Here is a 27,306-nt window from a genome sequence, read left to right as displayed (position 1 = left end):
GCATGATCTACAGTTCTCTATCTCAGACAAAAATTGGGATTTGATTTTTAAATTAGTTAACACTTCTTCACTATGTGCTCGACATTCTCTTATTCAGTTCAAGGTTGTACATCAAACTTGCATGTCTAAATATATATTTCCTGATGTGACAGATGTAACGATGAGAAAGAAACATTGATACATATATTCTGGACTTGTCAAGCTCTTGAACCTTATTGGAAGGAGATTTTTTGTGTATTGTCAATAATATTATGTGTTAATCTTGAACCCAATCCTTTAATGGCTTTGTTTAGAGAGTCAGATGATATTAATAAGCTACTTTCTTCATCTAATCATCATCATACTATTTACAACTCTTATAGCATGAAAGGTTATCCTATTTAGATGGAAAGATCCCATTCCACACACTAGTACTCAATAATTATGTCATGTTTTGTCTTCAGTTACAAAAGATTAGGTGTTCCGCATTGTGTGCTAAGCCTAATTATCATAAATTTTGGAGTTCATTTATGGACTAGTTTCGTGCTCATTAAATCTATTTGCCTTCATCATTGAATGTATTTATTTATGTACGTTTTTCCTTCAGTTAGTAATGTTTATAGATTTAGCAGAAATATACCACATTTAATTTTATGTCAAAACTTGCCAGTATTTTTTCAGTAGAGGGTTAGAGTTCTTTTTGTGTTTTTTTTTTCTTTTTTTTGTCATTCTGACAACATTGTATGGGGAATGGCTATTGTTTTATTTTTGGAAGTGTTTTTCATATCTGGTAACCTTGTGTTTTCCAGACAATGTGTTATTATTCTACAAAACTCAATTAAAAGATTGAAAAGAAAAAAAACAGTTGATATTATTTAAGATTTCATCTACAGTTTCAAGGGTTTCTTCCACAAAAGATTACTTCTCAATTACTTAGCAAAGCAAACAATTCACACCCCCTCTGGATTCATACTTGTGAATCCATCAGTGTGTTTTAGCATCTCATTTCCAAATTGGTAACATTCTTTCAATACTTTTAACCTGAAAATTTTCTTGTGAAGCAAAGTCTCCCATTAGACAATTCTATAGAAGAGCACAATTCTCCATACAGTAAAAGTCTTAAAATCTGGACTGCTCTGCGATTGGGTTGGTCTGGATTTTCGGGCTCTTACGCAAACACGTACACAATGCACACACACAATATATGCCTGCAATGCACACACAAAAGCTGAGTTTTCAAGAGGTCCAGATTCTCAGTTGATCCACATTTCTGTCATCCAGAATTTTGGACTTTTACTGTGATTTAACTAGATACGTTAGAATCCATGCAAATTTAACAGCGGAATGGGACTGAATGTGAGCAAATAACATTTAGTACTGCTAAATGCCTTTCTTAAAACTCATTACAAATAAATCCCTCAAATCCCCAGTTATCTATAATAACGGCAAGTAATGACAAGATGAAAACCAGCATTCGATAATATGGATAAGAATGAATGATGTAGGGGAGCAGAGGGCAAAGACATATTCACAATTAAACCCGAAGTCGTAGGACTACATCTCAATATACTTGATGAAAACTTACTTTTCATTGAGGTCTTCAAGCCTCTGACCATTGGGTGACAGGAAGTTCAGTCTTGGATGACCAGGCAATGGACTGCTTGGACTAGCAGGGAGAGACAGTGAGCTCTTAATATTCTGGATAGAATGCCTTCGACTTCTCCGTCGTTCTAAGCCTCGTCGTTCATTCCCGCCAAGGCTTGATCTCCGCCTGTCTTTGCGACCTCTCACACTAACATCATCATCTCCATCTTCGTGTTTCAGGCTCATCTGCAAAATATCCAGTCACAAAAAAAATCATTTAGGCTACTTTACAAATATTCAAAAGCCTTGTTATTTTTGCATTTAACTGACATTTATTCCCTATACCCAATTGTTAGCGGTGGTATTTGCAAGTTGCCTCCTCAGCCACTGAATGAGGTACAGTGCAGCTATTCCCACCTTGCTATACCCACACTCCTGTTCGGCTCCGAATCATGGGTCCTCTACCGGCACCACCTACGGCTCCTAGAACGCTTCCACCAGCGTTGTCTCCGCTCCATCCTCAACATCCATTGGAGCGCTTTCATCCCTAACGTCGAAGTACTCGAGATGGCAGAGGTCGACAGCATCGAGTCCACGCTGCTGAAGATCCAGCTGCGCTGGGTGGGTCACGTCTCCAGAATGGAGGACCATCGCCTTCCCAAGATCGTGTTATATGGCGAGCTCTCCACTGGCCACCGTGACAGAGGTGCACCAAAGAAAAGGTTCAAGGACTGCCTAAAGAAATCTCTTGGTGCCTGCCACATTACCACCGCCAGTGGGCTGATAACACCTCAAACCGTGCATCTTGGCGCCTCACAGTTTGGCGGGCAGCAACCTCCTTTGAAGAAGACCGCAGAGCCCACCTCACTGACAAAAGGCAAAGGAGGAAAAACCCAACACCCAACCCCAACCAACCAATTTTCCCTTGCAACCGCTGCAATCGTGTCTGCCTGTCCCGCATCGGACTTGTCAGCCACAAACGAGCCTGCAGCTGACGTGGACTTTTTACCCCCTCCATAAATCTTCGTCCGCGAAGCCAAGCCAAAGAAGAAAGAACATAACCTTAACTTGGTTGGGCACTTCCAACAGCATAAGGAGTAAACAATATTGGTGAGAAATGGCTGTGAATAAGTTGGTTTTCCAACACCTGCCATTTGTGACAATCTGTCAGCCGTGATCTTGAGAGTTTAGTCAGATGATGTACTTATTTTGAGTGATGGAAGTTATTGTCTCCAACTCAAACAGAGTCTGTACTCTTACTCTCTACCCTCTGTGCTTCTTCCATTTATTGTTCAATTACACTGGAGAGAGTGTTTGGGAGATACAGTGGGACATTGCATGGATTGGAGGATACCAGTTAAGGGGAGAGATTGAATATTCTGGGCTTGTTTTTCCTGGAATGAAGGTGACCGAGGGGGTGATCTGATTATGAGAGGTATGAATATTTTTAAATAATGGAAATAAATATTCTGGAACATTCCATTTTACTAGAAAGCAAAAGGAAGAAACTACATCAATTAAACAATAATTATCATGATTAGCATAAGAAGATACTTGATACGTTATTAGCCAAAATGAAGAAAATTAAGATTTTGAATGTGTACCCTTTGAAACACAGGTCTTTCCACCTTTAAAAGGATGCCTATTAAGCATCTGTACATTTTATTTGATTCCCCCCTCACAACCCCCCCCCCCTCCCTTAACTGCCACTATTATTGAAATCACATTCCCTTTGGAATGTGTTTATTCTGGTTTACTTTGCAAAAAAAGGAATGTTTGATCCACAACTGGTTGCAAACTTCCTGTCAGGTTCTGTGATGATAGGAAGATTAAGGTCAGGTTCAGTGATAAACATTATCCACCAGCTGCATATCAAATGTGCTTTCACACTTGAATGCGTCTTGTTCTAACTTCATGTGTTACATTACAGTCCCAAGTGACAAGGATGAAGGGCCTGAGCTACCACATTATCAGAAAAGTGAGGAAACCACCCAAGAATCCTTCACTTGATGACTGTCAAGTGAAAACTCCAAGATATTGTTACATCAGCCTTGTTGCTTCTAACTGGCGCTCTGTGCATTCTTTTGATTCTTCAAGAATGGATCCTCGGGCGAGTAACTGTCAATGTGTGTATTTCCAGTTGCAGTATATCTTGTATGCATGTTTCTTGCCCTGTTTACTTTCATGCCTCTGATGTGCACGCATCCAGGCCTGTGTTAAACACCAGGTCATTTGTCCAAATCCATCAAGTGTTATATTAAAAGCTAAAATTACCAACATACATCAGCACTGGACAAGAATGCTTGTAAACTGTCCCATTCCTAAAGGAAAGCTAACCAATTAAATTGCCTTTTGGAGGCTACCGATGATTACACCCCAATCTGAACTCCCCCAAGGTGTTGGTAATTCTACAACTCATCAATTTTCTTCTGAAGCAAGTGCTTTATTGCAGCATCTGCAGCTTAATTCTAATGCTTTCTGCTGGCTTTGCCCTGACTGGCATGGGCCATGCCTCAGGCTTTCTTTCATAATGACACACAGATGCAAAATTCTTTCTCTCCATCAACTCTTCTTTTTTCAAAACAATGTCAGTGTGCTCACATTAATGTGGGAGTGTGAAATATTACCTCATAAATATTGAATTGTTCCACCAAATCCAAGTCAGTTCCTTTTTTGTTCAAGTGTCTCTGTGAAATAGCTTCCATCCCTTGTTCTTCCAGACAGTCCACTACATCATAGAAGGAATCTTGATCAGGCAATCCTGCCAATGTCTGGGAATTCCAACAAAGCACATGAACATAATCATTCCATTAGGAAAGAGAAACTGTGATTTAAAAAAAAACCACAAAAAATGCATCTGCAAAACTGTTTGTAAAAGGAGCTTCACTGCCAACATCTCTCTGCCAGAAATCGCAGCTTCAACAACATTCATAAAATGAAAAGTTGTTAATTAAATAAATTATTAGCTGTTTACTTCAAAGTTTATACCAAGTAGTAAAACAACAGTGAAAATCAGCTCCAATATTCAATGTTCACATGCTGCAGTTAAATACAATTACTTTTTTGTTATTTAACATGGTAATTCTCTCCTCATACTCAGTGAGTCTGAGTGTCCATCTAAAATAAAGAAAATGAATTCAATTACTTTGATGCCAAATGTGATTATTTTCGAGGAAAGAATCAATTTTAAAATTAAATGTACATATTGGCAAACTTTCACTCTGCTTGTAAAAGGCAATCTTCTCACCTGCCATGCCTTAGGGCACCAGAACTTGCCCATTAAACATAATCTTTTGATCACTACCACCTCTTTTGATTGAGTTTACTAAGGAGGTCACCACACATGGACTTTGGTAAGTCCTTTGACAAGGTCCCGTATGGTAGGATAGTCCAGAAGGACAGAATGCATGGGAATCAGGGTGAGCTGGAAAGTTGGGAAAGTTGATACTCAGATTTAAGGCCTGTGGCTCATGGTGTGGCACAGGGATCAGTGCTGGGTCCACTGTTGTTTTGTGATCTATATTGACAATGAAGATGATGATATAGCTAGTATAATTAGCAAGTTTGTGTATGTCAGCAAAATTAGAGATATAATGGACTGTGAAAAAAGTTTACATAATATTACAACAAGATCTATAAACTGGGAAAGTTGGCCAAGGGATTCCAGGTGGAATTTAACCCTGCCAAATGTGAGGTTCTGCACTTTGATGGGTTAAAGCAGGATAGAACCACCCACCCAAGATGCGCTGCCAGCTCTCCCCCTCTTGCCTACCCGAGATGCGCTGCTGTCTCTCCCCCCTCACCCGCCTGAGTTGCGCTGCCGTCTCCCCCTCCCCCACCTGCCTGAGTCACACTGCCATCTCTCCACTCTTGCCCAGCTGAGCCGCGCTGCCATGTCTCCACCCTGCCATGCCTGCCTGAGTCACGCTGCTCTCTCTCTTTCCCTCACTGCCACCATTGTACCAGCGCTAGGGAACGACTCCCTTCTCAGTTCCCTTGCGCTGGTATAGTGGTTTCAACTGCTTGGGGGAATATGGAGAGTAATGATGGCCATTGCTACTGCATTGAGCTGCTACCAGGCGAACTGAAAGGCTGCGATGCTGGGCGGGTATCAGTATACAATGGAGGTGATTATAAAGTAGCAGAACAAAACTGGATATTCCAACATAAGTTGAGCAAGCGTCATACTCAACGGGTAAGGTACTGAGAAAGTTATGATACCACTAATTAGCAATCTGGAATGTGACAGGATACATGGGAATTGAGCGAGGTTCGCGTTAAGTTATGTTTGGCGACAAACTCCATCTTTGATGAACAGATGTCATCTACCAAAGAGGTGGCCAGTTTTTGGAACTCCGGATAAAAGGTTAGACACCTCTATACACACATAAATATATATATAAATAGGCCGCCCAACTTGCGCCGCCGGCTCTCTCCACATTTGCCGGATTTTGGAGCTTTCTGGATTTTAGATGTCCGGATAAAGGATTGTGTACCTGTATATACCTGTATATACCTATATATTTGTTGAGGTCTTTCATGGCTTGGTTCAGCATCATGCTGAAGAAGATTGAAAAGAGGGTTGGTGCGAGAACACAGCCTTGCTTCACGCCATTGTTAATGGAGAAGGGTTCAGAGAGCTCATTGCTGTATCTGACCCGATCTTGTTGGTTTTCGTGCAGTTGGATAACCATGTTGAGGAACTTTGGGGGGCATCCGATGGGCTCTAGTATTTGCCAAAGCCCTTACCTGCTCACGGCGTCGAAGGCTTTGGTGAGGTCAACAAAGGTGATGTAGAGTCCTTTGTTTTGTTCTCTGCACTTTTCTTGGAGCTGTCTGAAGGCAAAGACCATGTCAGTAGTTCCTCTGTTTGCGCGAAAGCCGCACTGTGATTCAGGGAGAATATTCTCGGCGACACTAGGTATTATTCTATTTAGGAGAATCCTAGCGAAGATTTTGCCTGCAATGGAGAGCAGCTTCATTCCCCTGTAGTTTGAGCAGTCTGATTTCTCGCCTTTGCTTTTGTACAGGGTGATGATGATGGCATCACGAAGGTCCTGAGGCAGTTTTCCTTGGTCCCAACAAAGCTTGAAAAACTCATGCAGTTTGACATGCAGAGTTTTGCCGCCAGCCATCCAGACCTCTGGGGGGATACCATCCATACCTGCTGCTTTGCCACTTTTCAGTTGTTCAATTGCCTTATATGTCTCATCCTGGGTGAAGACGCTGTTTACATCCGGTACCGCACGGATGGCAGTCTCTTCAATCTGAGGAGCCTGCAAGCTCACACCAAGACACAAGAGAAACTTGTCCGTGAACTACTCTTTGCAGACGATGCCGCTTTAGTTGCCCATTCAGAGCCAGCTCTTCAGCGCTTGATGTCCTGTTTTGCGGAAACTGCCAAAATGTTTGGCCTGGAAGTCAGCCTGGAGGTCCTCCATCAGCCAGCTCCCCACCATGACTACCAGCCCCCCCACATCTCCATTGGGCACACAAAACTCAAAACGGTCAACCAGTTTACCTATCTCGGCTGCACCATTTCATCTGATGCAAGGATCGACAACGAGATAGACAACAGACTCGCCAAGGCAAATAGCGCCTTTGGAAGACTACACAAAAGAGTCTGGAAAAACAACCAACTGAAAAACCTCACAAAGATAAGTGTATACAGAGCCGTTGTCATACCCACACTCCTGTTCGGCTCCGAATCATGGGTCCTCTACTGGCATCACCTACGGCTCCTAGAACGCTTCCACCAGCATTGTCTCCGCTCCATCCTCAACATTCATTGGAGCGCCTTCATCCCTAACATCGAAGTACTCGAGATGGCAGAGGCCGACAGCATCGAGTCCACGCTGCTGAAGATCCAGCTGCGCTGGGTGGGTCACGTCTCCAGAATGGAGGACCATCGCCTTCCCAAGATCGTGTTATATGGCGAGCTCTCCACTGGCCACCGTGACAGAGGTGCACCAAAGAAGAGGTACAAGGACTGCCTAAAGAAATCTCTTGGTGCCTGCCACATTGACCACCGCCAGTGGGCTGATATCGCCTCAAACCGTGCATCTTGGCGCCTCACAGTTCGGTGTGCAGCAACCTGCTTTGAAGAAGACCGCAGAGCCCACCTCACTGACAAACGACAAAGGAGGAAAAACCCAACACCCAACCAACCAATTTTCCCCTGCAGCCGCTGCAACCATGTCTGCCTGTCCCGCATCGGACTTGTCAGCCACAAACGAGCCTGCAGCTGACGTGGACATTTATCCCCTCCATAAATCTTCGTCCGCGAAGCCAAGCCAAATATATATATATATATATATATATATATACACACATACACAGACACACACACACAAAAACATTTTTAAATTCAGACATATAACACAGTAACAGGCAGTTCCGTACACAGTCTCATGCCAAATACAACAATTATACCGTATTTGGGAGAGTGGGAGAAAACTGGAGCACCTGGAGAAAACCCGATGCAGACACAAGGAGAATGTATAAGCTCCTTATTGATAATGGCAGATTCGAACAGGGGTCACTGGCATTGTAATAGCATTGCACTAACCGCTACACAAACCTATGCCACCCATTTATGCTCATAAACAAATACAATAATTTAAATGCTAAAATAGGTTAGCCTTGCAACGGAATAACAGTTAACTGAAGGTGGGGAAAAGTTGAGAGTCACCAGCCACTCATACTACTTGTGAAAGATAGCACTGTATCACAGCCAATGTTTATGGGTCAGGCCTAACCAGTCCAAGTAATTCAAGACCTAATTCAATTCTGCAGTGTAAATAATCAGCTTAGAGTCAGACACTTATATTCTGCCATCATAGTTGTGAAAACTGAAAGGATATCAGCAATGGTTCTTGAAAATATTTTAATGAACATTAAAGGCCATCTGTAGTTGGAGCAGTTAATTTTAATTTTGAGTCTATGCACCACAGATCACATCTCTTTAAAAAATGGGTCCAATCCTGATCTCATCTGTTGTCTGTGTAATATTTGCAGGTTCTCCCATGATCACTGGAGGGTATAGGAGAATCAGGACTGAAAGAGAGAAATTGGGACTTTTCGGAGAGCCAGTGGGTCAAAGAACTTCCTTCTAAGTCATAAGAAAAAAAATTGACAATATAAACTGCTCAATGAAAATAAAACCATAGAATATAAACAAGTTATAAATTCTAATAGGCATAGAATTAACTTCAAAACATTTCATTGATTAACATTCTCAACTTGATGTGTACTATACAATCTTAATATTCATTGAAGAATAATGATTAAGGAATTCCAACCTGGAGGTTGACAACTTTTCTACTTGGCTATTAATTACTTTGTAGAAGTCTGCTCTTAATTCATCCTGGCTTCTCTATATCCAGCTGCTCACAAGCAGACAGCTGTTCCCTTAACTCCATTGAATTTCTTTGACCACTAGATCAAACACTGCTTGCTGCCAGTCAACACCTCCCACTCCTTCCAACCCAAAAGTCTGCACAGATTGTGCTCAGGTTACGATCTCACCTCTGGATGGTGCACAAGTCAATGATTAAATCCCTTTGAATTTGCTGATTAATTTTCAAATTTCAAGCTTAACTACCAACATTTATTAAACATGAGCAGGAAATAAAAAGTCTGGTGGTTGTCACAAATTTAAATTCATTATTGCAATTAACAAATGTGGAAAGTATTGCAATTGCATAATCATGTTAAACATCATCTTTCCATTAATTGGCATAAACATTAAGCTAGAGCTGAGGATCTAACACAGTCAGAACTGACTGTCACCTGCTGTGATCATGAAGGCCAATAATAATGGCATTTGCAATGTCCTTCAAACTTAAAAGAGGCCAGAGGCTGCTTTGTAAGATCTGCCCTTTGTGTTAACAATTAAATGGCCAGCTGAATGTCACCATTGTGATAAGAATCCTGAGAATGCATCTATTTTAAAGCAATTCTGCCAAGCACCAACTTGTCACTTGCTGACAGCTAGCATTTGCTCCACACAGACTTCAACTGGATATTGTACACACCTTATTTGTTAAGGTCATTGTGTAAACGAGAAGCTCGGTGTCAATCCCATCCTTTTCATCCAGTATTTCCATTATATTTGACCATGGCCTCGTGCCTAAATTGGAGAAAAAAATTTTCAAACACCTATTAATAACTGACCTCTGAATTCCACACAAGCTGGAGACCCACCAGTTATAAGGACACAAAGTACCACACGGAAAATTTAGTTTTTGCTGTCCATGATACAGGCTGTCCATGATTTAGTCATTTAGAGTTGGAATATCACCTTCAGCAATTTCTATTTCTGTCATAACTAATGACTTGTTTAGGAAAACTGAATCCATCTATAGCCCAGTGCTTTTGTGACATAATACATGGGAGTGAAATATTCACAAAGCAGATTTTGGCACTTACCTGCTGAAATATAATAATGATAATTGTTAAATTTTCCATTTTAGGGAAGCAATATTGTTTAAATGTTGATATATTGGGAAATGACAATGTATTAAAGGGACCTAAGTGACACTAAACATCAGTCATTAAACACAATAAAGTCAATGAACGGTGTGTTGGTCTTCACTGCAAAATGTATTCACGTGTAGGAGCAAGGATACAGCACCTTGGTGAGACCACGCCTAGAGTTTTGGTCTCCTAGCATCGCAGAACACTATAGCACAGAAAACAGGCCCTCATCCCCTCTAGACTGTGCCAACCTATTATTCCATCTGGTCCCACTGACCTGAACCCAATCCATAGCCCTCCTTACCTCTCCCATCCATGTACCTGTCCAAATTTTTCTTGAATGTGAAAATTGAGGCCACATTCACCACTGACCTAAGAAAGGGTGTATTTAGCACAAGAAGGTGTAATGGTAGAACAAGCCATGAAATTACAATTTGCTGGAAGAACTCAGAGGACAGGTAGTATCAGTGGATGAAAAGCATGTTCATTTTGGACTGAAATATTGAGAATTCTTATTCTCCCACTGCTGCTGCTGAACCTGACGAATTCCTAAAGCACATTGTGATTAGCTTCAAATTCTAGCATCTGCAGAATCATGGGTATCTCTAATCCCTGGAATTAAAAAGAGAGATGACATTGTAACATTCAAAATTCAGTCAGGACCGGAGAAACAAGATGAAGAGAGGATGCTTCCTTTGGCTGGAGAGTAAGAAGCAGACATCAAAGTCCAAGTTGGCTCTTGTTGTCTAGCAATCAAAGGTAAAGATTGGGTTCTGGCTGAGTGTAGGGATATTCTGTACCAATCCTTATCAAAGAGGTTGAGAATGATCATTCCAAATCAGTTCCAGTCCAGACAATGCCAAGCATGTTGGTCATCCCACGACCTTGCAAAACGCTTAATCCATCTCAATGAAGGAGGAGGCAGTTCTAAGAATATCTCTATTCTTAATGAAGATGGGGTCCAGCTATAGCTGCAAAATCAAGGTTGAAGCATTGTAATAGCCTCTAGCTAGAGGTGCCAAATGGATAATCCAATGCAGCTTCCTCCTAAGATTCTCACCAACAACAACAATAGACCAGCAGCCATGGAAATTCACCAAGGCAGTTATATTTTTTCTTTTAAAACACTATTTTCATTAGTAACTACTAATAATATAACACAATAGTCAAATCAAACCCAGCTGTGTGCGATACCCAAATCATTACAGCTTAGGCACAGTTTTGGAAAGTCATTCCAAAGTTCAGGTTTAGAAATCCTGTATTGAAACTCAGGCTTTTAAACTGATGCACAGAAGTAATCACAAAGGAGATGGGAGAGATTGAGTGGCCAGACCACTGAAATCTCACAAATCCTTGTCAAGTTTCTTCCAGAGAAATATCCTTGCGTACGAATTGTTGTCATAACACCCCTGTTCCTTGTGTAGGGGAAATAAAATGCACAACTTTCACGATGTTTCCAAACCCAGGTACGGGTCAATCAAAATGACCATTACTTTGGGCACAATCCAACGCAGCCATTCTCCTGTTCCTGACAGGGACAATCAGCTGAATTGTCCATTATCACACAGAGTCATTCCTGCTCTGGTCGCTGGTCATAAAGTGGTGTTTCTTCAGTGACTCTCTCACTACCTGTGTCCCTGGAAAAAGTACCCAATCTTCTTTCTCCTCTACAAAGTAGTGGAATTCGGTACAGCCTGTACTAGCTGTTGCTACCCATTCTCTCCAAAGCAGTGACTGATTGCAGCCTCTACTAGCCTTTAAAATGATACGCACACTAAATGACACAGGAGCACGTAATATAATTCTATTAATTCCTCATGATATGAAGAAACAGTTGGGAGAACAGACAAATCCCAGCTGCCATAGTGAAGACCTGCTCTTCAGAACAGGGCATATCCCTCGTTAAGCAGTTTGAGTACAATTACAATAACAGCTTATTTCTGACATTTAAGTGGGTCTGCATTTAACAGGGTCTGCATCACCAGACAACTCTTCATTGTGGCTCACAGTGGGTGCAGTGGCTGCAGTGGGTTGCATCCACAAAATGCTCTGAAGCTTCTTGCAACTCCCAACGGCTTCAGAAGGTGTGGGCAATAAATGCTTGCATTACCAGCAGCACCGAGAAATTAAACATGAAATAATCATGTCCATTTTGAGTGGGCTGGAGACAGACAATTGAGACATTTCACTGAAATGTCAACAGTGTTTATTACACATCCAAGAAAGTAGTGCATCGAAATTTTTTTTTTTTAAATGTCTTCGAATGAACTTCGAAAGGTATGTAAAACAAACTTTTTAAACTGCTAACATCTGAAGAATAAAACTATGTACAATTGATAAAACTTCAAACTTTGCAAATAAACTTTTGTTTGTTATCCAAATCTACGTGCATAGTATTCACTTAGCACGTTTAGTCCTCCTCCTTTTCTAATAACTGAACGTACAAGGTGGTGAAAGGGGGATGGAAGGAGTCATCTGCAGACACTTGCCAACGATTGTGCAGATGTGAAGTGGGTTGTGGGGGTGGGATTGTAAAGGGGGCAGCCATAGGGGTAGGTGAACAGTGATGGGAGGAGGCTGCAAGGGAAAGTCTGAGTAGGCAGTAGCATGGTTTAAGAAAAAAAAATCAGGAATTGAAGAAATATTCACAACAATTTGGGCCAAAGGACCTGCTTCTGTGTTGTAAGATTCCATGTCTGTAAAAAGGCTCCAGACCTATTATTAGAACCTATATGATCTTCATTTGTTTAACTGGTGTTGCACACAAAAGAAAGTGGATGTACTTAGAAAGAGAAAGTTCCAGACTGAAAAGGACAGGAGGCATTTGTTAATTATCAAAGACAAAATCCATGCCTTTGGATCGAATTACATACAATATTCCACTGAATGAAAAATTAGGTCATCAATGATCCTCTTGCCAATTTGCTATGACCACAAACCATTGTTGAAGCTTCAGGTGAAACAGTGAAGAAAACAACATTTAGAAAGACCAACTTACAGACAGAAATCTCAGTATCAAAACTTTCAGGATTCTCATCCCACATTCCTTTCAAAATGAATGTTTATTATTACAGAAAAGTTGGCAAATATTTCAAAATTCATGGATTTCTGCATTAAAAAAAGAGATTCAAGCACTTAATCACAGATCACAAGCAAGTTATGGATTGAATGGACACGTGGAACAGATTCTTCAGGTCCAAAGCAGGATTTGGAAATATTGCATCATGGTGGGATTTCTTCCTGAAGTTAGACTGCAAAAAACAATATCATGCTCTGAGCAAAAGCTGCCTAACACAAAATTAAGCAGTGGACATTGATGAGGAGTGTTTTCTGTAATGAAGCAACCAGAAGCTAGTCCTGCCATGCAATTTTCCTGCAGTATTCAAGGATAATCTTGTATCAGATTTACCGCATGCAATTTCCACTAATGGCTTCTTCATGCAAAGATAGCAATCATTTTACTGGCAAACCACATAACTATTTCCTTTCCTCCCTCATTCAGAACAGATAAAAATACTCCACAGAGGAATAAAATGAGAATTTTCTGAGGATACAGGTAGTTGTTCGCACATCCCAATAGAAGGTCATTTAAAATGAAGTAGAAGGAACAATATTTCTAATACCTGTGAATTTCAACCAGGAGAAGTAGCTGAAGTGATAGGTGAGCAAGAGGTACTGAGCAAGCCATGTGATGGGTGATTGGGGGTGGTGGTGGGGGGGGGGGGGAGGAGGAGGGATAGCAGCTGAGCATAGTTTGGGTGGCACACATTTCCCGAAAAGAAATAAACAATGGTTGAACTGGGGCTTTGACTGACAACTATATAATCCTTCAGAGAAGGATGTGTAATTGAGTTCCTCAGATAAGTTAGCAAGAAGTACAGGACTTCTTATTAAAATGTCCCCCACACGTTTTAATTTTGAGATACAGCACAGTAACAAGCCACAAGAGTGCGCTGATGAAATAAACACAGGACCAATGAATTTACTGACCCCTTGCATCTTTCGAAGGGGAGGAAACTGGGGCACCGGAGAAAAGCCACACTGTCCCATGGAGAACATACAAACTCCTTAGAGAGTGACAGATTCGAACCTGGGTTGCTGGTGCTGCAATAGTGTTGCGCTAACCATTACATTAACCATGCTGCCCAAACTTAGAAGTTTTCTTCCAAGTTACAAACAACTTTTGACTATGTATTCCCTTTCTTCTAATGTGAATAGATCTTTGGAAACAGCTCCTGGATATTCTGCTCACCCCGTCTCCTACTCTCCTCTTTCTATACTCTCCGTTATAGTTATAGCCATGCTGTTATACAACATGGAAAAAGCCATCATCGACTTTGCACAATTTCTTTCCCTATCATTTGCCCCTTCTGTCAAATGATTCTACTGTCTATATACATATGTAACCTGAATAAATATTGGCTTGCCCTTTTCCATTACAATTTGATGGGCTTTTTTTCAGTTAAAAAAAACCTTCCCTTCAGTCAAAAAATATGCCTTTTCTCTGATAACTGAAATTATCCTGTGTTTGCAAACTTCCATGTAACTTCCTATTGACTTTCTTGATTCTATTGGAAATGTACCCAGTAATTCAATGGTTAGCCTAACTAGAGTTGAGTTTTTTTTTTCCAGGCATCACCATATTATGTGCTCTTGAATGAATTATCTTTTATCCAACAAGACACACAAACCAGCAGAGAGTATTTGAACTCAGAAATCATCTGTTGCTTTTCACAATTATTAGTTTTTCCACATTTGTGTGGAGTTCAGAATAAGTTTGTCCCACTGGGACAGGGAAAAGATCGTAGGAAAAGGGAGCCATACTTAACAAAACAGGTGAGACAGGAAGGTAAAGGAAAGAAGAAAGCATGTATTAGATTTAAGAAGAAAAAATACAGGAAGAGCTCATGAGAATTACATCATAGACAGGAGGAACTTAAGGAAGGACTTAGGAGAGTGAGAAGGAGGTATGAGAAGGCCGGGGTAAGTAGGATTAAAGAAAATCCTAAGGTGTTCTAAAGGTTTACTTGAAGATAGGGCCACTTAAGGATAAAGGAGAACTGGGGATGGAGGAGGTTGGGAGGCCCTAAATGAATACTTTGCTTCAGCATTCACCAAAGAAAAGGATCTTGGTTAAAGTTAGATCAAAATAGAAAAAAAATTATGTGCTGGACAATGTTGATATGTAGAAACAGGAACTGCTGGATCCTCTTAAAAACATCAGGATTATTAAGTCCCCAGTATAAAGATTAAAACTTTGTGTTTTTTTAATTCTTAGTTAATTTTGTGCCTGTCTCTTAAAGAGAACTAGAGTGTTACCATAGTGATTACGATATATGTCATAGTATCTGCCCAGACTAATTGCCTTTTTCATTCTATACGATGTGAAAGATGTGTGTGCACGAGAAATTCTTCTTTGAAGTTTTGTATCTTTTTAAAGTTTGTGTATCTCTTTAAAAGCTTTTTAATATTTTTGGTATCTCTATCATACAGTAAATACTTTATTATTCATCATTATAAAAGTCTTAATGCAAAGCTATGCAAAATGTTTATCTGTTTTATCAACAAATTAAAACTACATAAAGTAACGGCCAGAGAGTTTGATTTGTTGGATTAAAGAGATTGAAGTTTGGGATATCGCAGCTCACACTTTGGAAGATGATACTTTGAAATTTGAATATATTAAAATAAGGAAAGTGTCATCTATACCCAGGACCAGTCAAGATATAGGCCAGGTTATGATGCAAAGGGAGGGAAGAGATAGCTGGGGCATTGACAAAGATCTTTACATCCCCCTTGGCCACAGGGGAGGGGCCAGAGGATTGGAGAAAGGCAAATGTGGTTCCCTTGTTTAAAAAAGGTAATAGGGAGAATGCAGGGAACTATAGACCAGTGAGCCTTACATCAGTGATGTGTAAACTATTGGAGAAGATTCTTAGGAACAGGATTTATTTGAATTTAGAGAAGGAAAAGCCTAATTGAGTGTTTTTTCAGGAAGTAAAATAAATTGATGAAGGCAGGGTGGTAGATTTGGTGTACAAGGCCTCTGAATGTGAGACATTCAGAAAGTCATGAGCATGGGATCCATGAAACCTTGGCTATGTGAATACAGAATAAACCTGCAGAGAGACATAGTGGATGGAAAATATTCTGCCTGGAGGTTAGTGATTCGTGAATTTCCACAGGATTTATGTTCTGGCACCCCTGCTCTTTGTGATTTTTATTCATGACCTGGACAAAGAAGTAGAAGGATGGGTCAGTAAGTTTCGAGATGATATGAAGATTGGAATGTTGCGGATAGTGATGAAGGCTGTGTTAAGTTACAATAGTATACAGACAGAATGCAGACTTGGATGGAAAAGTGGCAAATGGAGTTCAATCCAGATAATTGTGAGGTCCTGCATTTTTTTTTAGGTCAAACTTGAATGCAGAGTAGATGGTTAATGGTAGGATACTTAAAAATGTGGAACAACAGAAGGACTTTGGGGTCCAAATCCATAGATCTCTTAAGGTCTCCGCACAGGTTGATCGGACAGTTAAGAAGCCCTAATAATATGCTGGGCTTCATTAATCAAGGGATTAATTTCAGGATTCATGAGGTAATGTTGCAGCTCTGGAAATCTCTAGTGAGACCACAGCTAGATATTGTATTCACCTCATTACAGTAAAAATGTGAAAGCTATGGAGAAGATGCAGAGGGTATTTACCAGGATATTAACTGGAATGGAAAATTTGTCTAATGATGCAAGGTTAGCAAAGCTGGGACTTTTCTCTTTGGAGCAAATAAAAAAGAGTGGTGACTTAATAAAGTTCTATACGAGTATGAGAGTCATGGATCAGGTAGATGGTCAGCACCTTTTATCGCAGCGCGGAAGTAACAAACACCAGAGAACATCTGTGCAAAGTGAAAGGAGGAAAGTTTAGGTGAGACATCAGGGGTAGGTTCTTCCCTCCCCTGACCCCCCCCCCACCTCCAAAGAGTTGTGGTGCCTGGAATGTATTGCCAGAGGTGGTGGTGGAGGCTGGAACAATAGGGGCATTTAAGAGACTCTTAGACAGGCAAATGGATAAAAATAATAGAGGGTTATAAAGGTTTATACAGGTCAGCCCAACATCATAGGCTGAAGGGTCTGTGCTGTGCTCTTATGTTCAATATTCTTGAAATGAAGCCATTATCGGCCTCAAGCATGTTTGATTTGCTTACTCTAGAAACAATTTATGTCACAGAACTCCCTTTAGAAGATGCCAGTTTTAAGGCCACTTGCGTTAGACAGAATGGAGTGATAGCAGACATGCAACCTAAGGCCTTTTTATAGTGGGGAAAAATAAAGTGAATGTTAAGCAGATATTTTCTATCTTTACATTGATTCACCTACCTTTATAAAAAATGCCAATGGTGGATGCTGGATGTGGACTCAGATCATTCCGGGGGAGGGGGCGGTAATCTCACAGGTAGAGCGAGTCGCTCCATCTTGTTCCACAAAGGCAATGCCACTGAATGCAGCTCCTTAGGGGCAAGCTGATGATGCCACCACCAGGGCTCCCATGGTGATTGGTGCTGGGGTTAGACCTCCCTCCTGCCACCCAGAAATATCCTCCATCCATTCCCCCTCCACACCTCACTCCTTCGCCAAGGCCGCCAAGTCAGAGGAGCTGCAGGGCAGCAAGGCGCTGAAGACATGCAAGGTGAGGGGGAGTAGAGGGGCTTGAAGAGTGTGGAGGCCCAGTGGGGACAAGGAGAGTGAAAGCCCACTGAGCCGCCAGGGCCAGAGGGTGAAGGGACCTAGTGCTGAACTCCACAGTCTGGGAGGAAGGAGGAGAGATGCTGAAGAGTGGACATGGAGAAGCAGAGCTGGGAGAGTCCAATCGATGAAGGAGGGGAGCAAAGAGCTGAGCATGTCAGAGCAACAGCATTGGGCAGAAGAGCTGGAAGAAGGAGCCTCAGGTTTTATAAACGAGAAACTTTTTTTTGTTTTAATGAGTTTCCAGAGCAGATCCATCTGTGTGGGGGATTACAGGTAATGAAGACGGCCATTGCTTGGCTCATATGTTTGACCTCACGGTGACAGGTGGCGGTACTGTACAACTCGCCTCACCTCTCTTATATCTGGAAGATGGCTCCTGACGCTGCCTTCAATAAAACAATGCTGGAACAGCTTGATAAGCCTTCTCCATAAAAGGTCAGTCCACTTTTTATTCCCCCAATGGAGCTGACCTCAATGTGGCATCACTCCACAGAAACACCTCTAGGTATTGTCCCTCAGATACAGTATTTTGCCCTTTGGTTTCTTACCAATGAAGGAACAAGTTATGATCTCTTTCTAAAAATAGACTTGATGGATTCTCACCTTGTGTGTGTGGAGGAAATGTAGCCCTCTCTGCCTGTCTGGAATGTGTGTATTGCAGGTGGTCACGTGTCCTCCCCATCTGGAACTTATTCGGAAGTCACATCATCTGTCAATCAAGGTTGGACTCCAGCCACCCATTCGTGCACACCTTGCTATTGGCTACTTTAAATCACCTAGGATCATTACTGGCTTGAAGCACAGATTAGCACTGTATATAGTACAAGTACACAATCCTTTATCCGGAAACCTTGCGGGACAGTGTGTTCCGAATTTTGGATTTTTCCGGATTTTGGAAAGCCAGATTTAATGCCTCCCGAATTGGCCTGCCATATCCACCCAACCCCCTTCCAATTGTGCTGCCGGTCTCCTCCCCCCCTTCACCCGCCCGACTGACGCTGCTGGTCTCTCGACCACCCAACTTGCACTGCCGGTCTCCCCCCCTCTCCCGCACGACTCGTACCCTCCCCCCCCAGTTTGCCCACCCGACTTACTCTGTCGGTCTCCCCCACCCCCCCCTTCGCTCACCTGACTCGCACTGCCGTCTCTCTCCCCACTTGTCAGATTTTGGAGGTTTCCAGATTTTAGATGTCCGAATAAAGGTTTGTGTACCTGTACCAGCACATTCTCTCTCTCTGCCTTGTGGTCCAAGCCCCGGACACAGCTCTCTACCAGGCCGCTACTGTGGACATCGCTGGAAGGGTCACGGGTAAGGTGTGCATTACACGTAGTATTGCAGTAGAGCTGCATTGATCAGGGAACCAGGAGCGTGTTTAAGAATCCTCATTTATAGAGTGTGAGCGGGATCGAATATAGGTACCGCTGTCTCAGGTCAATATCTATAGTGTTGCTTAAGTGCAACAGTGTGTAGATAGTGTGTGAGCAGGTCAAATATAGGTTTACCATTGTCAGAGTCTAACTGATGTCCGAGGTGAATGTCGGTACCACTTACGTGTATTAGTAATCGAATAGCATTCAACGTTCTCCCCTGTTTGTTTCCCAGCTGTTAATGAAAGTTACGCATAATTGTAACACTCATGTCCAGACTTGCATCTCTGTGAACCCACCGAACCTGATAATCTTCCCAGCATAACACACCTGTACCACTGGCTGGAGTCATAAAGATGAGCATGGGAAATAATATGATCTACTGTGGTGCCCCTTCGGGGTGCCTCACAAAACAAAGAACAAAAACGATGATCCAGCAGGCTGCACGAGACCCACAGCGCTGCCCTCCAATAGGCCACAACTAAAGGAGCCTAACTGGCCTATCAAGGAAAGCAGATCGCAAATGCACCAATCAGCACTGAGGGGGCTTTGACTATGACCCTCAGCTTGAGAATAAAAGCAAGACTGTGAGCCCAATAAAGCTCAACTGGGGTTCGTGCCATTCTTTCTGGGAACAGCATGTTCTTGCTGAGCTAACCTGCATATAGCTATAACCTCTCCTGGGTTTTCGGCTTTGCAGAGCCATAGCTTGTAGCAGTTAGCTACACTACTATGCCTAATCCATTTAAATTCCCTCCAATGTTGCAACATGCAAGACGTTGCAATGCATTCTCTACCCACCAATGCTGCTCCTCGAACCGACTGTTTTTTTTTTATAAATTATTCCACAATAAAAAAAAACATCACTCACAAAACATGTATTCTCTGTCGTGGTTTGGCAGCATACAAAAAACAGCACTAAAAGCTTTCAGTGAAATAAGCAAATCTTCTCTCATTGGGAATTTTCTTTGGCTTGGCTTCGCGGACGAAGATTTATGGAGGGGGTAAAAAGTCCACGTCAGCTGCAGGCTCGTTAGTGACTGACAAGTCCGATGCGGGACAGGCAGACACGATTGCAGCGGTTGCAGGGGAAAATTGGTGGGTTGGGGTTGGGTGTTGGGTTTTTCCTCCTTTGCCTTTTGTCAGTGAGGTGGGCTCTGCGGTCTTCTTCAAAGGAGGTTGCTGCCCGCCAAACTGTGAGGCGCCAAGATGCACGGTTTGAGGCGATATCAGCCCACTGGCGGTGGTCAATGTGGCAGGCACCAAGAGATTTCTTTAGGCAGTCCTTGTACCTTTTCTTTGGTGCACCTCTGTCACGGTGGCCAGTGGAGAGCTCGCCATATAACACGATCTTGGGAAGGCGATGGTCCTCCATTCTGGAGACGTGACCCATCCAGCGCAGCTGGATCTTCAGCAGCGTGGACTCGATGCTGTCGACCTCTGCCATCATTGGGAATGTAGCCAAGACTAAATTACAGGCTGCAAAGTTTAAGACCATTTTGCAAAAAAACTAAGATGACTTATACATAAACGTGCATATATCTGTTGGATCTTTTTGAACTATTAGCAAATGTGCTCAGCCTATAGCCAAAGTGACAGCAGTAATACATACATTAGGCTGCTTTTAATCAAGTACACTGGACAACAATTTCCCCTTCCCCCCCCCCAAAAAAAGATTTCTTCCTGAAAATATTTGCGGATCTTGATAGACAAGTTCACGCTAATGTGACAGGAATTGTTAGAGCAGGTTGCCCACAAACATTTTAAAACACAGAATTTTTAAAGGTCTTTTGCAGAATGCTATTTTGCAGAAAGCAACAAAATAGCAACATTCATCAGCTTGCCTGGGAGAGCATGTGATCTTTGCAGGCAGAGGAGAACAGCTTTGCTTTCAGAAAGGGAGGGAACTGAGAGAGAATAAGTGACACAGACTTCGGTTCTAGAAGGACAAGCTGGCAAACTTTGGAAGACTGCCTGCTCGAAGGAGAAGACTAGCTGTCTGAAAGGTAACCTGAAAAAAAGAGGATCATCTGGATAATGCTGAAGAGGGCAAGTTTCATCAGCAAGACTGATTGGAAAGGAATCAGATGCAGATGTCCTGGAACAAAATTAATCTCTCTCAGAAAACCAACAACCCTCCTAAGTGGTAACCATTTACCTGTTAAGCATTAAAGCCTGATGCACTTTATTAATGCTAACTTCTGTGCTCAGTACAAGAATGGACTGTGATCCAAATAACTTTTCTAAGCTTATATACACATTACACACACCTGCACTTAGTATTAGAGGGGGGGATTAAGTAGGTTAAGTAAGTTGATAGTAATAAGTTAAAGTTTAATTTTGTTTTCTTTTTCAAATATAATTAAAAACTACTTTTGGTTTAAGTAGGAACATAGGAAGTAGGAACAGGAGTAGGCCAAAAATGGCCCATCGAGCCTGCTCCACCATTCAATACAATCTAATTCAATGGCTGATCTAATTTATGACCTAACTCCACCTACCTGCCTTCTCCCCATATCCCCTAATTCCTCTATCATGTAAAAATTTATCTAACCGAATTTTAAATATGTTTAATGAGGCAGCCTCAACCACTTCCCTGGTTAGAGAATTCCAAACATTCACTACTCTCTGGGAAAAACTATTTTTCCTCATCTCTGTCCTAAATCTACTCCCCTGAATCTTGAGACTGTGTCCTCTCGTTTTAGTTTCGCCGGCCAGCTCAAAAAACCTTCCGACATCTATCCTATCCATACCCTTCATAATCCTATATGTTTCTATAAGATCTCCTCTCATTCTTCTGAACTCGAGCGAATACAATCCTAGATTATTTAATCTTTCATCATAAGTCAACCCCTTCATCCCAGGGATCAACCTCGTAAACCTCTGGACCGTCTCGAAAGCCAATATATCCTTCCTCAAATATGGAGACCAGATCTGGACACAGTACTCCAGGTGCGATCTCACCAGTACCTTATACAGTTGCAACATTACCTCCCTACTCCTGAATTCAATTTCTCTAGCGATGAAGGCCAACATTCCATTTGCCTTCTTAATAACCTGCTGCACCTGCAACCTAACTTTTTGCGATTCATGCACAAGCACTCCCAAGTCCCTCTGCACAACAGCATGCTGTAGTTTTTCACCCTTTAAATAATATTCAGCTCTTTTATTTTTTCTTGCCAAAGTGGATAATCTCACACTTACTAACATTGTACCCCATCTGCCAGACCTTTGCCCACTCATCCAGCTTAACTATATCCCTCTGCAGACTCTCCACATCCTCATTACAATTTGCTCTTTCACTCAATTTGGTGTCATCCACAAACTTGGCTACACCACATTTTGTCCCCTCCTCCAAGTCATCAATGTAAATGATGAACAGTTGTGGGCCTAACACTGACCCCTGCGGTACCCCACTTACCACTCTCTGCCAACCTGAAAAACTCCCATTTATCCCGACTCTCTGCCTCCTGTCAGACAATCAATTTTCAATCCAGACCAACAGACTTCCCCGGACTCCACTTTCCTGTAACTTACTGATAAGTCTCTTGTGTGGCACCTTATCAAACGCTTTCTGGAAATCCAAATATACAACATCAACCTGTTCCCCTCTATCCACCACACCCATCATATCCTCAAAGAATCCTAACAAGTTTGTCAAACAAGGTTTTCCCTTTCTAAAACCATCCTCGTTTGTCTGATTGAACCCTTACGTTCCAAATGTTTCATTATTTCAACCCCTTTGTGTTGTGGTGCATATCTATTGCTGCTGGTTTTTGGGGTCCTCTGGACTCCGTAACACTAAACACAAAGATAACTCCAGATTTGCTGTATCGTGTAGGATGTTGGAAAAAAAACATTACATTAATTTTTATTGAACTGGGTTTGTTTAATTGCATAATGATGCTCTCCAGTTGCAAAACAAATGTGAGGAGCACAGGATTTGTCTTGTTCACCAACTTTACAACCAAAATAGAGCTCATAGGCTTTCTTAATAAGTGTAGCCATGTTGCGTCTTTGAAACTTTAAGTGTGTACTCGCCACAAATGTAACAGAATAACATTGATGAGACATTTCTGCTGCATTGAATCTTCTGAAGACAATAAATGCTATTTTAAGTATGCTATTTTAACCATGCTATAGCCTGAAGAACATGTGTATCAAAATGTGTTCAATCTTTATCATTGTCATGCACAACATCTGTATATGTTAGCCACTTGTATAGCCGGACTGCATTTACCCTGATGAAGTATGTCCAGGCCTAAGACAACATTTGCATAGCACCTGCAATGATTTCACTGGACTGACCAAAACAGCTTGCTTTATGGGCAATGAACTAGAAGACTTAAAATATGACAGGAAAAAAAATAGGCCACATATGTTTCATCTTGTATTTGTATGTGTGAGTTCTTAAGATAAAACATGGAAGAAGGAAAAGGTTCTTTACTTTAAAATTGATGTAAACAGTACCATGAAGCAGGCCATGAGGCTGCAACTCTCCATTACAGCTCTTGCATACTGTGTGTGTCTTGCTCTGTGGCAGCCAAGTCTAATCGAACAGTAAGGCATTGCAACAATGATCTCTATCATTACAACATATAAAGAAAAGAATGCAATAGGAAATTTGAGGTGATTTTCATGATCAGCAGTCCAAAATCCATAAACATCCACCCCAAAAATGCCCAGGAGGCAAAACCATCCTTGTCCAGTGATACAGCTCAGCTTTCAGCACCATCATCCCCCTCAGTACTAGTAGGTTAGATTCAAAATCTGGGCCTCTGCATCTCCCTCTGATTTCCTCACTGGAAAACCACTGTCAGTGTGGATCGGTAACAACACCTCCTCACTGACAATCAACACAGGCGCATCTCAACGATGTGTGCTTACCCCACTGCTCCACTCTCTCAACACCCACAATTGTGTGTCTAGGAACAATTCAAGTACCATCTATGAATTTGCTGATGACACCAAAGTTATCAGCAGAATCACAGACAGCAATGGAGTGAGATAGATCAGCTAGTTGAATGATGTCACAACGACGACTTTTCACTCAGCGTTAGCAAAACGATGGAATTAATTGTGGACTTCAGGAAGGGGAACCAGGATGCAGTGAACTGGGATTCACTGGTAATGTGTTGTGCTAATGGCTGGCTCTTCCCCCATCTCTTCACATATAACCTTGGTTTCCTGCCTAAACACAGAACCCTTTCGAAGACTACTTTGAGACCCTAACCCATAGTTATCAGCTAATAAAACCATTTATTCTCCCTCCAATCGTGAGAGCTTTCATTCATGCTACACAGGATAACACAAACCAGTCCTCATTGAGGGGTCAGTAGTGTGGACTTCAAATTCCCTGTCAACATCTCTGAAGACCTAACCTGGGGATATCATGTCGATGTAATAATGAAGAAGGCACACCAGTGGCTATATTTTGTCAGGAGTTTGAGGACATTTGTATTGTCACCAAAAACTCTTGCAAATTTATACAGGTGTACTGTTCAGAGCATTCTGACTGGTTGCATTACTCTCTGGTCTAGAGCTGCCAATGCACAGGATAGGAAAAGGTTACAGAGGGCTATATACTCAGCCAGAGACATAATGGGCATTAGTTTTCACTCCATTAAGGAGATCAACAAAGGGCAGTATCTCAAGCAATCAGCTTCTATCATCAGTGATGTTCACCACCCAGGGCATGCCCTCTTCACACTGCTACCATCAGGAAGGAGGTACAGGAGCTTCTCTTTGGCGGCAACACTCAACATGACAAAAACAGCTTTTTCCCCACACCCATCAGATTTCTGAATGGACAATGAACCTATGGACTCGACCTAAGCTTTTGCTTTTTTGCACTAATTATTATTTTTTTTTTAAATGTGTGTATTTAGGAATTGCAATTTATAGCAATACACAGCTGCACCACCACAACAATTTTCCTGGCACCTCTTCATGAATATAAGCCTGATTGTCATGTTCTTGCTTATTGTTACTGAACATAGTAGTTGCAATAATTGACGTCCCTTTTATGGTCCCAAAATATCTTAATCCAATCAAGTGCCGCTAGGTGCACATTGATGGTTTCAGGAAACCTCACATCCAATCTCAGCACAAAGATTTCCCGCAAATGGCAAAGTGGTAATGACTAGAAAATCTGTCTGAAAATGTTGTCATGGTAATCAGAATTTATCAAGATTTATCAAGATTACAGAAACAAATCCTGTATTCCATTTTTCAACGTTGCACTATTTTTACATCCACTTGGCAGAGATTAAACAGATCAAAAAGTCAGTACTTCAGAGACAAAGACCATCTCTTTGCTGCCAAGTCTCTAGGTTGGGATTTGAACCTGAAAGCATTAGGTTCAGAGACTAGTGTGCTACCAATTAAAGCACAGCTGGCACCAGTGGCAGCGAGCTGCAAAGTTTTGATGGGCTTCTCCACCAACAACAACTTTTAGTCGGAGTGAAATATCCCATGCTTCATAGGAGAAGTTGCAAATGAAATTTGACAGCCACATGAGACCAGATTAACAAAGGATTGGCCGCCATATTTTCAGAACATCTCGGGCGAGGTTCAAAGATGAAATTCCAGATTAGAGAGAGTGGGACACAAACTTTCAGTAGTGGAGTAGTCAAAACAGTTAAAACTCTGGAGGATTTCAAATAAGTTGGCGATTTGTAATGTAGATAATTACAAGTAGAAGGCAAAGGATGAAGAAACTTGCAAAAGATGAGAAATTTACTATTGAAACTTATTTGACTGAAAAATCAGTGCAATCAGCCCATTTGTCTGAGTTAACTTCAACAGCATTCACTAGTTCAACATCATCCAAGACAATGCAGCCTATCACATATACCAAGTTAAAAATTAGTTCCCTCCACCATTGATGCACCATTACCAAAAAAGAAACAATATATTTAATTCCCCATGGTTACACCAAATTTACTTCCCAAATATTTTATGAACTTCAGATGCACATGAATACTAACAAGTACACATTTTCCTCTAAGTAACACACCACTTGTCTTAGAAATACATCACTGGTCCTTCATCAATATTCCTTTATCATGATAATACATATATTTTGTTAAGGTTTGTTTGCCATAAGGGCACACATTAGGCAGCACTGGTCCAGCATCCCCACCAATAAAAGAGAGAAGCAAATCGAGTCCCTTCAGACACTGAATGTCTGTGCATTCCCCTCCTGTGATCTCACAGTCTCTCAGCCTCTTGCTAAAGTTCCAAGCCTCTGATATGATTAGGCAGCTGTTAACACCCGGGGCCCATTGGGGCTCTGGTCCCATTGGATCTCTTATGCATCCTGGTCCCGATACCTGGTTCATGTGAGCCAGTCTGGAACAGCCAACAGCCTGTTGGGAGTTGTTAGGACTCCCAGCTCCAGTCACCTTCCCTGTATGCTGCTCCCCCAGGTTTCTCCTTGTCAGCAGGGCAACATTCTCCTGCTCTGGTGTTCAGATCCTACATGGTCCGCTGCCAAGCATGGGATGCCACCATCTTGGGTACAGACCTTCGTGGCTTCATCAGCATTAAAAACCATTGCCGATGCCTTCGACATGCTGTTTAGAACATGCATAGGGCCGCCAGCATTTTGAAAAAGTAGTAGGACCCTGCACAGGATCATTGTGCCTCTGCTACCTGCTCGCCATGCCAGTGGCAGTGCTCCCATTGTGGCAGCCAGTTCATATTAATAATTGGGTATAACTCCCTACCTGACAAATCTCCCAACTTCACTTGGTGAACTAAGACATTTTCAGATGGAAGCTCACAACCTCTTTCTCATCAGGAATTAGGGATGGTCAATAAAAGCTGCATACAAACATATCAACTAGGATCAGGACTAGGGCACCTACCCTTTCATGCCTACACAGCTATCTCATAATATCATAGCTGATTGATTGTAACCGCAGCTTTGAATTTGTATCACCTCGCTGTAAAATTTCACCTCTTTGCTTACCTACAATCAATCTATTTTTGACCAATAAAAGACTTTACTGTCATAGAGAAAAAGTCTCATCTCAGTCTTTAATAGGTGTTGACTTGTTTTAAGATTCTGTCACATCCATTATGTCAAGGCCCCATTCAGGATCTTAAATATATTTTTAAAAATAATTGCACTGCCGGAGCTGCTGTA

At 41.8% G+C, this 27,306-nt stretch overlaps 1 protein-coding gene across 8 annotated transcripts in view; it reads right to left on the bottom strand.

The window, feature by feature from the left end:
• fhod3b (formin homology 2 domain containing 3b) overlaps positions 1-27,306 on the bottom strand; it is a 669,782-nt gene that overhangs the window by 174,019 nt on the left and 468,457 nt on the right. For all 8 annotated transcript variants that reach the window (XM_069909515.1, XM_069909535.1, XM_069909544.1 and 5 more), the window contains exons 8-10: positions 9,600-9,694; positions 4,191-4,334; positions 1,565-1,809 (exon numbers count right to left, since the gene is read on the bottom strand). In XM_069909515.1, coding sequence (XP_069765616.1) covers positions 1,565-1,809; positions 4,191-4,334; positions 9,600-9,694 — 484 coding nt within the window. The remainder of the gene's footprint in view (positions 1-1,564; positions 1,810-4,190; positions 4,335-9,599; positions 9,695-27,306) is intronic.

The sequence above is a fragment of the Narcine bancroftii genome, chromosome 1 (assembly GCF_036971445.1).
Source record: "Narcine bancroftii isolate sNarBan1 chromosome 1, sNarBan1.hap1, whole genome shotgun sequence".
Taxonomy (NCBI): Eukaryota; Metazoa; Chordata; class Chondrichthyes; order Torpediniformes; family Narcinidae; genus Narcine; species Narcine bancroftii.
The sequence above is the reverse complement of the archived record's forward strand: the minus strand, read 5'-3'. Positions and strand labels throughout refer to the sequence as shown.